At 40.1% G+C, this 13353-nt stretch overlaps 1 protein-coding gene across 1 annotated transcript in view; it reads left to right on the top strand.

The window, feature by feature from the left end:
- Positions 1-12943, top strand: part of LOC143807689 (G-protein coupled receptor family C group 6 member A-like) — a 66048-nt gene extending 53105 nt beyond the window's left edge. Inside the window, exons 5-6 of the mRNA XM_077289519.1 lie at positions 2386-2509; positions 11182-12943. Of these exons, the coding sequence (XP_077145634.1) occupies positions 2386-2509; positions 11182-12302 (1245 nt within the window). The 3' untranslated portion in view covers positions 12303-12943. The remainder of the gene's footprint in view (positions 1-2385; positions 2510-11181) is intronic.
- Positions 12944-13353: the final 410 nt, after the last annotated feature.

The raw sequence follows: 13353 nt of genomic DNA, 5'->3' as shown, positions 1-13353 counted from the left end.
CTTCTCTGGTGATTGCATTTCCCTCTGCAGGGGTGCACTTCAGCGTTTCCAAACATGTGCTAAATGACATCAGCCTTGTTTTTCCTATGTCTCCTACCTTGTCAATTTTTTCTAAATAAAGTATTTTCTATATTTATATTACATCAATTGTTTTGGGTTTTTTTGATCGTTTGTTTGCTGCGGTTTTTTGGTTAAAGTTGAAATACTTACCTCTCCCTGCTCCACCGCCGTGACGTAGTCCGCGTTTCCTGGGCCCACGAAAAACTTGAACCAGCCCTACTCCCCCCACAACTGTTGCCAAATGACCCCCAAATTTTCAATGGCTAACTATTATTATAAGGTAAATTAAGATTGACAAGCTTAAGTAACAAGAATTGATGTTTTTGGCATTAAAATGGGCTCTGTTGGTGTTTTCCTGTCCTCCACTCACTGCCGACTTTGATTCTCCATTGACTTGCATTGGGTTTCGGGTTTCGGTCGGATCCCCAACTTTTCGCAATAATCGGCCGATTTCACCCGACCCGACTTTTGACAAAGTCGGGTTTCGCGAAACCCGACTCGATCCTGAAAAAGTAAAAGTCGCTCAACCCTAATGACCACATGCAACCAAAGTTCTCAGTATTCATTTGGTACTCCCATACTGTTTGCTTATGCATTGAATGCAATGCCTGCCATGCACCAAAGTTACATGCACCCCAATAAGCATTTGAACCCACCTACTGGATGGCCACAGGATAACCAAGTTCACATTATTCATTTGGTAGACCCATACTGTTTGCTTATGCATTGAATGCACGGCCTGCCCTGCACAAAAGTTACATGCACCCCAATAAGCCTTTGAATCCACGTACTGGATGGCCACAGGGAAACCAAGTTCACATTATTCCCCTACTGTTTGCTTATGCATTGAATGCAAAGCCTGCCCTGCACCAAAGTTACACGCACCCCAATAATCCTTTGAACCCACATACTGCATGGCCACATGAAACCAAAGTTCCCATTATTATGATTTTTTAAAGTCACCTAAAGTTTGCCCATAAAGTGAGTATAAGGCCTGCCAAAAATTTGCACCCACTCCAATCCCCAAAGGACGAAAAGTGGAGAATGGCCTCCGATATTATTTTCCCAGTTTAAAGGAGTGGGTCTCCTATACTTGTAATTCCCATACACTAAGTGTTTGGGCTGCCAAATATTTCCCCTGAGGGTGTGCACCTCAACATACTGTGTAAACATTTTTGGAAAGGGCATCATAAACACCCTTGAAAAAAATGACTTGGCTGTTGCATCACGGAACACGTTCACCCTGGTGATCTAGTGGTGTCAGAACAGACATGGAGGATGCCCTCCTATAAATCTTTTCCCAATTTAAAGAAGCGGGTCTCCTATACTCGTAATGCCCATACACTAAGTGTATGGGCTGACATACATTTTGCCCTGGGGGTACACATCAACATACTGTGTAAACATTTTTTTAAAGGGCATCAAAAACACCCTTTTACACGATAAGTTGACTTTTGCATCATGGACCACGGTCACCACGGTGATCTAGTGATCTAGTGTTGGTGGAAGATGAGGGTGAGCAGAAGGAGGAGGATAACACCAAATAGCCAAAATCAGGAAGTGTATACCCATATGTGGGTGTAAAGAGGAGAATGGGAATACACCTCCCAAAAAAAGAAACTGTATTGGATGTTATGTTTCGGTGTTATCATTCGGTGGTGTACAGAAGTCTGGCCCAATCCAGCCCTTGTTCATTTTTATAAGAGAATGCCTGCCAGCATTTTCCGTTGACAGGCGGATTTGCTTATCAGTTATAATTCCATCAGCGACACTAAAAACCCGCTTTGACAAAGCTCTAGAAGCAGGGCAGGCCAGGACCTCCAAGTTATAGAGAGCCAGTTCATGCCACGTTTCCAGCTTGGATAACCAATAATTAAGAGGAATCATGGATAATGTTGGTGCGGTCAGCAAGGTACTCCCTCAGCATCTTCCCAACCTTGCACTCCTTGTGAGAGTACACAGCGCCTCTGGGCCAGGGTGATGGGAGGGTCTGAGAAAACTCTCCCATAACTTTGCCAGTGTTCCACTTCCTCTGCTGGATTGGCGTTGTGTCTCTCTTGCCTGTACTCCTTGGTTATCCAACAAATTGTGACCTCTACCACCAGCGTTTTCAATTTTTGTAATAATTCCGCAACAAAGGCCCTCTGGTGCTGCAACATTTTAGAACACCTGTCTGCCTCTGGAAGAAGAGATTGAAAGTTGTCCTTGTAGCATGAGTCTATGTGTGAACATGACCTTGACCTTGAATTATTTGCTATCATGAAGATTATCAATATATATTTTTAAACATAAATTAATTATTATCAACTTTTTCTTTTCTTACAGAAGGTACGATCTCGATGTTCAGATGAATGTAAGCCCGGAGAAATGAAAAAAACATCAGCGAGTCAGCATACATGTTGTTATGAATGTGTTACATGCCCTGAAAATCATTATACCAGCATGTCAGGTACTATTGAAAAATACAAATTAGCAATTGATAAAGTAAGATATGAATTATTCAATATAAACCATCTGCAAATGATAATTAACTACCGATATTCACAAAATATTCACAATAATGCAGTAATAGAGTGTGCTGTATTGTCATAAACACATTTACTGTATATGGTGTTTAATTTACTTTATAAAAGCACAGAGACACTTTAAAGAAAACATATTGCAAACATGATGACACACGATTATCAATAATAGTGTATTTAAGACACATTACATTAGATAGGATAGTCTACAATTCAGGGGCCAGCATAAAGCCAGTGCAGCCCTTTCAAGGCAGTAATAATGAGAGCAATCTGGCCTGTTGCTCACACCCTGAGGCTCAATGGGGCCTTTGGCCAGATTGACCTCATCATGTGCGGCGTGCTGGGCAGGGAGCAATCCTATAGCTCTGCTGCCTACAAGAGAAATTGGCAGTGGAACATATCCTCAGCTTTCAGCTCAGTGCTTTCTCAGTGTAATTTATGAAGTTGTCAGCGATGAAGAAAGAAGCTATTCTGGAGGGCAATGGACAGAGGTGAGTGTGTGTTTTTTCTCAATATACTGGAGAGAGGACAATGATGGGGGTGGAAGAGAAGATAATGAGGAGGAGATAACAATAATTGATGTGGGGGAGAGGAAAATTATGGGACTGGGACAGAAGACAATGATGGGAGTCGGAGTGAGGACAATGATGGGAAAGGACAATGATGGGATGTGGAGGAAAAGAAAATGAGAGGGTGGGGGAGATTACAATAAGGGATGTGGGGAGAGGACAATAGTAGTGAGGGAAAGGACAATGATGGGAGTGGGGAAGAGGACAATGAGGGGGAGTGGGGAGAGGATAATGATGGGAGTGGGGAAAGGACAATGATGATAGTGGTGACAGGACAATGATGGGATGTGGAGAAGATAATGAGAAGGAGATAAAAATAATTGATGTGGGGGAGAGGAAAATGATGGGACTGGGGCAGAGGACAATTATGGGATGTGGAGTAGAGGAAAATGAGGGGATGGAGGAGATTGCAATAAGGGATGTGTGGGAGAGGACAATGATGGTAGTGGGGGAAATGACAATTATGGGACTGGGGAGAAGACAATGAGGGGTTTGGGGAGATAAAAATAATTGATGTGGGGGAGAGGAAAATGATAGGACAAGGGGCAGAGGACAATGATGAGATGTGGAGGAGAGGAAAATGATGGAGAGATTACAATAAGGGATGTGGGGGAAAGGACAATGATGGTAGTGGAGAAAAGGACAAAGGCAGTGAGGGAGAGGACAATGAGGGCAGTGGGGGAGAGGGCAATAAGTGGGGTGTGGAAGATGACAGTGAGGGATGTGAGGTAGAGGACAATGAGTGGGTGGGTATTGGGATGGGAGTAAGGGGGACTTATAATGGTGTGGTGAAGGAGGGTGCTAACTCCCTGATTGCATCCTCCTCCATCCTACAATTCATTATGAAACTATCAGGGACTTAAATTTTATTGGTGAGTGGAAAAGGAGGGGGTAAGGTGCATAGGACCCTTTGTAATGAATTGAAAGGTTGTGAGAAGACGCTGTCAGGGACTTATAATGAATTAGGATTAGACGGAGGATGTTAAGTTCTTGATAATGTCTTCTCCCAACCCCAAATTAATCCATGATGCTGTGAAGGACATAATGAGTGGTGGGGGGACACAGGACAGGGACTACTGCTAAGTGCACACATTCAGGATTTGCAGGTGAAAATTTTGCAGCATGTCCTAATGGCATGAAAAATGCAGTGTAAAATACCTTTTTTCCATGCTTTTATTGCGCATTTTCCCCTCTCATTAGTATTGGTGAAATACGCTGCAAGAATAGACATTATGCATATTTTAATCTGCTGCAAATCTGCAAGGAAAAATAAGTAACATGTGCAGAGACTTCAGGAATCTCAGTCACTTTGCTTGTACTGTAAAACCTTGCATATTTTCTGCAACAAAAATATAGCGTGTGCACATAGCCTTAAAGTTAATTGGGGAGAGCCACAGATCAGAGACTGAATAATTTATATTTATTGGGTGGTGAAGATTATATTTAATGGGGGGCCTAGTGCTGCTTATCATTTTATTTTTTACTTGGTGCGTGGCTAGTAGCATGTTAATGGTGGAGTACATAGCTGTAGTCAGGGGCAGAGTGCCATTGTTATTTTAAGTGTTGCGGTTATCATTGTAACAAGACTATGTCTGGACGTTGTGGCTGGGAGATGTCAGCATGATGGTCTGGCCAGACGGAGAAGAAACAGCAGAAAATTACTCTAATCAGATGAGAAGTCAGTGGTAAGCACCTGGATGTGAATATTATTCTGTATCTGTACTGTATGACTTGGAGTGATAATGTTATTTTTAAAATCCCACCATAATATGCAAATTAAATGTTAAAAAAAACAGACAATGTGATTTTCTGGATTTTTTTTTCTCAGTTTGTCTCCCATAGTTGAGGTCTACCTATGATGTAAATTACAGACGCCTCTCATTTTTTTAAGTGGTGGAACTTGCACTATTGCTGACTGACTAAATACTTTTTTGCCCCACTGTATATATACACTATATATATATATATACATATATATATATATACAGTATATACACACACACACATATACACTCACCGGCCACTTTATTAGGTACACCATGCTAGTAACGGGTTGGACCCCTTTTGCCTTCAGAACTGCCTCAATTCTTCGTGGCATAGATTCAACAAGGTGCTGGAAGCATTCCTCAGAGATTTTGGTCCATATTGACATGATGGCATCACACAGTTGCCGCAGATTTGTCGCCTGCACATCCCAAAGATGCTCCATACAAGGCAGGATGGATCCATGCTTTCATGTTGTTTACGCCAAATTCTGACCCTACCATCCGAATGTCGCAGCAGAAATCGAGACTCATCAGACCAAGCAACGTTTTTCCAATCTTCTACTGTCCAATTTCGATGAGCTTGTACAAATTGTAGCCTCAGTTTCCTGTTCTTAGCTGAAAGGAGTGGTACCCGGTGTGGTCTTCTGCTGCTGTAGCCCATCTGCCTCAAAGTTCGACGCACTGTGCATTCAGAGATGCTCTTAGGCCTACCTTGGTTGTAACGGGTGGCGATTTGAGTCACTGTTGCCTTTCTATCAGCTCAAACCAGTCTGCCCATTCTCCTCTGACCTCTGGCATCAACAAGGCATTTCCGCCCACAGAACTGCCGCTCACTGGATTTTTTTTCTTTTTCGGACCATTCTCTGTAAACCCTAGAGATGGTTGTGCGTGAAAATCCCAGTAGATCAGCAGTTTCTGAAATACTCAGACCAGCCCTTCTGGCACCAACAACCATGCCACGTTCAAAGGCACTCAAATCACCTTTCTTCCCCATACTGATGCTCGGTTTGAACTGCAGGAGATTGTCTTGACCATGTCTACATGCCTAAATGCACTGAGTTGCCGCCATGTGATTGGCTGATTAGAAATTAAGTGTTAACAAGAAGTTGGACAGGTGTACCTAATAAAGTGGCCGGTGAGTGTATATACAGTCATATGAAAAAGTTTGGGCACCCCTATTAATCTTAAGCTTAATGTTTTATAAAAATTGTTTTTTTGCAACAGCTATTTCAGTTTCATATATCTAATAACTGTTGGACACAGTAATGTTTCTGCCTTGAAATGAGGTTTATTGTACTAACAGAAAATGTGCAATCTGCATTCAAACAAAATTTGACAGGTGCATAAGTATGGGCACCCTTATCATTTTCTTGTTTTAAATACTCCTACCTACTTTTTACTGACTTACTAAAGCACTTTTTTTGGTTTTGTAACCTCATTGAGCTTTGAACTTCATAGCCAGGTGTATGCAATCATGAGAAAAGCTACTTAAAGTGGCCACTTGCAAGTTGTTCTCCTGTTTGAATCTCCTCTGAAGAGTGGCATCATGGGCTCCTCAACACAACTGTCAAATGATCTGAAAACAAAGATTATTCAACATAGTTGTTCAGGGGAAGGTTACAAAAAGCTGTCTCAGAGATTTAACCTGTCAATTTCCACTGTGAGGAACATAGTAAGGAAATGGAAGAACACAGGTACAGTTCATGTTAAGGCCAGAAGTGGCAGGCCAAGAAAAACATCAGAACGGCAGAGAAGAAGCATGGTGAGATCAGTCAAGGACAATCCTCAGACCATCTCCAGAGAGCTGCAGCATCAACTTGCTGCAGATGGTGTCACTGTTCATCAGTCAACTATACAACGCACTGTTTTTTTGCCACCATGCATAATGCCTTTTTATATTACCAAACAAATCAATCTTGGTTTCATGAGTCCACAGGACCTTCTTCCAAAAAGAAATTGGCTTCTCCAAATGTGCTTTTGCATACCTCAGCCGACTCTGTTTGTGGCGTGCTTGCAGAAACGGCTTCTTTCGCATCACTCTCCCATACAGCTTCTCCTTGTGCAAAGTGCGTTGTATAGTTGACCGATGCAAAGTGACACCATCTGCAGCAAGTTGATGCTGCAGATCTCTGGAGGTGGCCTGAGGATTGTCCTTGACTGATCTCACCATTCTTCTTCTCTGCCTTTCTGATGTTTTTCTTGGCCTGCCACTTCTGGCCTTAACAAGAACTGTACCTGTGTTCTTCCATTTCCTTACTATGTTCCTCACAGTGGAAATTGACAGGTTAAACCTCTGAGACAGCTTTTGTATCCTTCCCCTGAACAACTATGTTGAATAATCTTTGTTTTCAGATCATTTGACAGTTGTTTTGAGGAGCCCATGATGCCACTCTTCAGAGGAGATTCAAACAGGAGAACAACTTGCCAGTGGCCACTTTAAGTAGCTTTTCTCATGATTGCATACACCTAGCTATGAAGTTCAAAGCTCAATGAGGTTACAAAACCAAAAAAAGTGCTTTAGTAAGTCAGTAAAAAGTAGGTAGGAGTATTTAAAACAAGAAAATGATAAGGGTGCCCATACTTATGCACCTGTCAAACTTTGTTTGAATGCAGATTGCACATTTTCTGTTAGCACAATAAACCTCATTTCAAGGCAGAAACATTACTGTGTCCAACAGTTATTAGATATATGAAACTGAAATAGCTGTTGCAAAAAAAAAAACATTTTTATAAAACATTAAGCTTAAGATTAATAGGGGTGCCCAAACTTTTTCATATGACTGTATATAGTGTATGTGTGTGTATGTAGCTATATATACAGTTAGGTCCATATATATTTGGACAGAGACAACATTATTCTAATTTTGGTTCTAGACATTACCACAATAAATTTTAAACAAAATGATTCAGATGCAGTTGAAGTTCAGACTTTCAGCTTTCATTTGAGGGTATCCACATTAAAATTGGATGAAGGGTTTAGGAGTTTCAGCTCCTTAATATGTACCACCCTGTTTTTAAAGGGACCAAAAGTAATTGGACAGATTAAATAATTGTAAATAAAATGTTCATTTCTAGTACTTGGTTGAAAATCCTTTGTTGGCAATGACTGCCTTAAGTCTTGAACTCATGGACATCACCAGACGCTGTGTTTCCTCCTTTTTGATGCTCTGCCAGGCCTTCACTGCAGTGGTTTTCAGTTGCTGTTTGTTTATGGGCCTTTCTGTCTGAAGTTTAGTCTATAACAAGTGAAATGCATGCTCAATTGGGTTCAGATCAGGTGACTGACTTGGCCATTCAAGAATATTCCACTTCTTTGCTTTAATAAACTCCTGAGTTGCTTTGGCTTTATGTTTTGGGTCATTGTCCATCTGTAGTATGAAACGACAACCAACCAGTTTGGCTGCATTTGGCTGGATCTGAGCACACAGTATGGCTCTGAATATCTCAGAATTCATTCGGCTGCTTCTGTCCTGTGTCACATCATCAATAAACACTAGTGACCCAGTGCCACTGGCAGCCATGCATGCCCAAGCCATCACACTGCCTCCGCCGTGTTTTACAGATGATGTGGTATGCTTTGGATCATGAGCTGTACCACGCCTTCGCCATACTTTTCTCTTTCCATCATTCTGGTAGAGGTTGATCTTGGTTTCATCTGTCCAAAGAATGTTCTTCCAGAACTGTGCTGGCTTTTTTAGATGTTTTTTAGCAAAGTCCAGTCTAGCCGTTTTATTCTTGATGCTTATGAGTGGCTTGCACCGTGCAGTGAACCCTCTGTATTTACTTTCATGCAGTCTTCTCTTTATGGTAGATTTGGATATTGATACGCCTACCTCCTAGAGAGTGCTGTTCACTTGGTTGGCTGTTGTGAAGAGGTTTCTCTTCACCATGGAGATTATTCTGCGATCATCCACCGCTGTTGTCTTCCGTGGGCACCCAGGTCTTTTTGCATTGATGAGTTCACCAGTGCTTTCTTTCTTTCTCAGGATGTACCAAACTGTAGATCTTGCCACTCCTAATATTGTAGCAATTTTTCAGATGGGTTTTTTTCTGTTTTCGCAGCTTAAGGATGGCTTGTTTCACCTGCATGGAGAGCTCCTTTGACCGCATGTTTACTTCACAGCAAAACCTTCCAAATGCAAGCACCACACCTCAAATCAACTCCAGGCCTTTTATCTGCTTAATTCAGAATGACATAATGAAGGGATTGCCCACAACTGTCCATGAAATAGCCTTGGAGTCAGTTGTCCAATTACTTTTGGTCCCTTTAAAAACAGGGTGGCACATGTTAAGGAGCGGAAGCTCCTAAACCCTTCATCCAATTTTAATGTGGATACCCTCAAATGAAAGCTGAAAGTCTGAACTTCAACTGCATCTGAATTGTTTTGTTTAAAATTCATTGTGGTAATGTCTATAACCAAAATTAGAAAAAGGTTGTCTCTGTCCAAATATATATGGACCTAACTGTATATACAAGTGCTTATCACTAAATTAGAATATCATCAAAAAGTTAATTTATTTCAGTTCTTCAATACAAAAAGTTAAACTCGTATATTATATAGAGTAATTACAAACAGAGTGATCTTTTTCAAATGATTATTTTTGTTAATGTTGATGATTATGGCTTACAGCCAATGAAAACTCAAAAGTTAATATCTCAATAAATTAGAATAATTAACAAAAAAAAACACCTGCAAAGGCTTCCTAAGCATTTAAAAAGGTCCCTTAGTCTGTTTCAGTAGGCTCCACAATCATGGGGAAGAATGCTGACTTGACAGATGTCCAGAAGGCAGTCACTGACACACTCCACAAGGAGTGTAAGCCACAAAAGTTAATTGCTTAAGAAGCTGGCTGTTCACAGAGTGCTGTATAATAGCATATTAAGGGAAAGTTGAGTAGAAGGAAAAAGTGTGGTAGAAAAAGGAGCACAAGCAACTGGGATAACCCCACCCTTGAAAGGATTGTTAAGAAAAGGCCATTCAAAAATTTGAGGGAGATTCACAATGAGTGAATCTGCTGGAGTCATTGCTTCAAGAGCCACCCACACACAGACGTATCCAGGACATGGGCTACAAGTGTCGCATTCCTTGTGTCAAGCCACTCATGAACAATAGACAATGCCAGAAGCATCTTACCTGGGCCAATGAGAAAAAGAACTGGACTGTTCCTCAGTGGTCCAAGAAGTTGTTTGCAGATTAAAGTAAATTTTGTATTTCATTTGGAAATCTAGGTTCCAGAGTCTGGAGGAAGAGTGGAGAGGCACACAGTCCAAGCTGCTGGAGGTTTAGTGTGAAGTTTCCACTATCAGTGATGGTTTGGGGAGCCATGTCATCTGCTGGTCTAAATCCACTGTGTTTTATCAAGACCAAAGTCAGCGCAGCAATCTACCAGGCTTTCATTGGCTGTAAGCCATAATCATCAACAGTAACAGAAATAAACACTTTAAATAGATCACTCTTTGTAATGACTCTACATAATATGAGTTTCACTTTTTGTATTGAAGAACTGAAATAAATTAACTTTTTGATTATATTCTAATTTAGTGAGAAGCACCTGTATATATCTGTAGCTTTGTTGGTATAAAAGAATGAGGGCCCAGACACATTTCTTGCACATGGGCACCTTATTTGTTAAAACTACAACTTAGCCAGATCAGAACCAAATATCACAGATCATTACTTTTCTCTTCTGCATTTTCTGTAGCTCTTCAGTTAGCTATTCTGCATTATATTCAGTACTCACAGAGGACCAGGTCAAAAGTGGTCAGCTTTTTCTTTCGTTCTATTCCCACAGCTCTACTGTGCATTCCATTTTCCGTTTTATTAAGATCCGCCAGGCAATTCCAGATACATGGGAGTATTTATTTATTGCTACTTTTTCTTATTTTTACAAAGGCGGTGTGGCTCACAGGATCTTCTGGGGTTGTTTCTTTATACTGCCTTGAATTACTAGCCTGAGAGACCCACCCTTTGTAAAGTCCATAAAAATGTGCACCAAATGAAAAGGCCCATATCTCTGGAACCCTATGGCGGACTTAAAAAAGAAATGAAATACTCAGGGGAACAGCAAAAACAAAATGAGAAAAAAATGTGCCACTTTTAACCTGGTGACAGGTCCCAACCCATTACCTTCAAGACTCTAAATTAAAGTAGATGTCTTGGATGGTACCACCCTTTTGTTATATTTAGGCAAGCATATATATTGGAATTATACTTTTTGTTAAACATTTTGTGATATTTGTGCTTTGTTTTGTACTTTTTCTAGATATGGGCTATTGTGTCCAGTGTAATAACAAGACTCACTGGTCTCCAGTCAACAGTTCGGTATGTTTCTTGAAGAAAATTGAATTTTTTCGCTGGGATGATGGTTTGGCAATTATCCTCCTAATCATTTCTTTTTTTGGAATTTTCACTATTTTTGCCATAGCCATCCTGTTTGCCAAGAACTTTGATACACCAGTCGTCAAGGCAGCTGGAGGCATTCTATGCTATGTCATCCTCATTTCTATTCTTTTCAGTTTTGTGAGTGCCGTCTTCTTTATTGGTAAACCCGCTGAATATAAGTGCAAAGTGAGACAAACAATGTTTGGGATTAGTTTTACAATAGTGGTGGCATGTATTTTACTGAAATCAATTAAAATACTGCTGGCTTTTACATTTGAGCCAAGATTTCAGGGCATTTTAAAGTTCCTTCACAGACCATTTACTCTAGTTTTTGCCTGTAGTGGGATTCAGGTGATTATTTGCACTACTTGGTTGGTATTTTGGTCTCCCTATGTTAAAGAGAATTTCTCTCTTCCAAAAACAATCATATTAGAGTGTAATGAAGGCTCTACAGTAGCATTTGGTATAATGCTTGGATACATTGCTCTCTTAGCATTTGCAGGTTTTATTTTTGCGTTTAGAGGCAGAAAACTACCGGAAAACTACAATGAAGCTAAATTTATAACATTTGCTATGTTGATTTACTTCATTTCATGGATAACATTTATTCCCATTTACGCCACTACATTTGGCATATATCTACCAGCTGTTGAAATGATAGTAATACTTTTATCAAATTATGGCATCTTGTCATGTACATTTTTACCAAAGTGCTATATTATTTTATATAAACAAGACACCAATACAAAGTCTGCTTTCCTCAAAATGATTTACAAATATTCATCCAAAAGTGCCAGCACTCTTACAGTAAGTCAGGTTTCATCCAGTTCAGCCCCATTACCCGAGAGGCACGCCTCTATGCAAGACAGTCCAACAAGACCAAGTAAATCATCCGTGAGTTGTATCAGTAATAGCTTTTCATTTCATGAGATGCTTATGACAACAGATACACCTTCCACCAGAAACACAACCCTACCAAGAAAAAGACTTTCAAGCATCTGATGACCCTGTAATGAAATTTCCGGCCTTAGCACTAGAGTTCCTAAATAAGCCCAACATGAAATGGCTATCTAACTTTTATATTTGGTGGAGAAAGGTTGAACTTGATGACCCATGTAATTATGTAACTATGTTATACAAAGCTAAGCGTAGTAGAACTAGGGTTACTGATAACACTGTTACCTTTGCCAGATTATATAATTTATATTAAGTGACATAAGGGATAAATTAATTCAGTTATTTTATTACCTCCTGGTTTACGAAATATCAGTAATTGTCAAAAATTTAAAGAACTATTTCTTTACAATCTAAAATTGGAGATCAGTGAATATTTTCAATTGGAATTGAATCCTACTTCAGTTTTACAAAAATAAACATTTTCTGAAATGCAGCTTTTTGTAATTTTGTTTCTACACAGGTCCAACAAAATGACAGCCGCTTGCTACCATTTTTCAGAATCGTAAAGGACTATCAAAAAGTAAAAAAAAAGAATCCTTATACTCACCTTACCACTCACTTCACTATATTATCTGCTCGTCGCCTTCATCTAACTAGTTATTGTCACATTTTCTGATCACTGCTGAGTCAGGGTCATTGGATGTGTAACCTTTGAGACAACATTATTTTTTTCAATTTTCTTTCTATAAAATTACCAATCTATTAGATCACTAATGTTTATACAAAATGCTATTCGAGGGTGTTGTCCACTACTTGGACAACCCCTTTTTGAATTAAGTAGACCTCCCTTGTAAAATAAAAATAACATTCTCATCTCCCACACTGGCCCCATTCCAGCAATGTTGCTGTCTCACAGGGCTTGAGTAACTTTGTTATACCACGTGAGCCCAGCAACCGCTAATGAGCTGTAGCACTCTAACTTCTACTTGGCTGCAGGGCTCACGTGGCATAAAAAAGTCATAGGAGACCCAGCACTGACATTGCTGGAATGGCATCAGTAAATATCCAAGAATAACCCGGCACTCAAAAATTTGTGAAAAGCAGAAAATACAGTTTATTTTTATCCAGACATAGAACCAGTTTGTTGAACGTTTTC

Source organism: Ranitomeya variabilis, chromosome 2 (genome assembly GCF_051348905.1).
Source record: "Ranitomeya variabilis isolate aRanVar5 chromosome 2, aRanVar5.hap1, whole genome shotgun sequence".
Classification (NCBI taxonomy): domain Eukaryota; kingdom Metazoa; phylum Chordata; class Amphibia; order Anura; family Dendrobatidae; genus Ranitomeya; species Ranitomeya variabilis.
The sequence above is the reverse complement of the archived record's forward strand: the minus strand, read 5'-3'. Positions and strand labels throughout refer to the sequence as shown.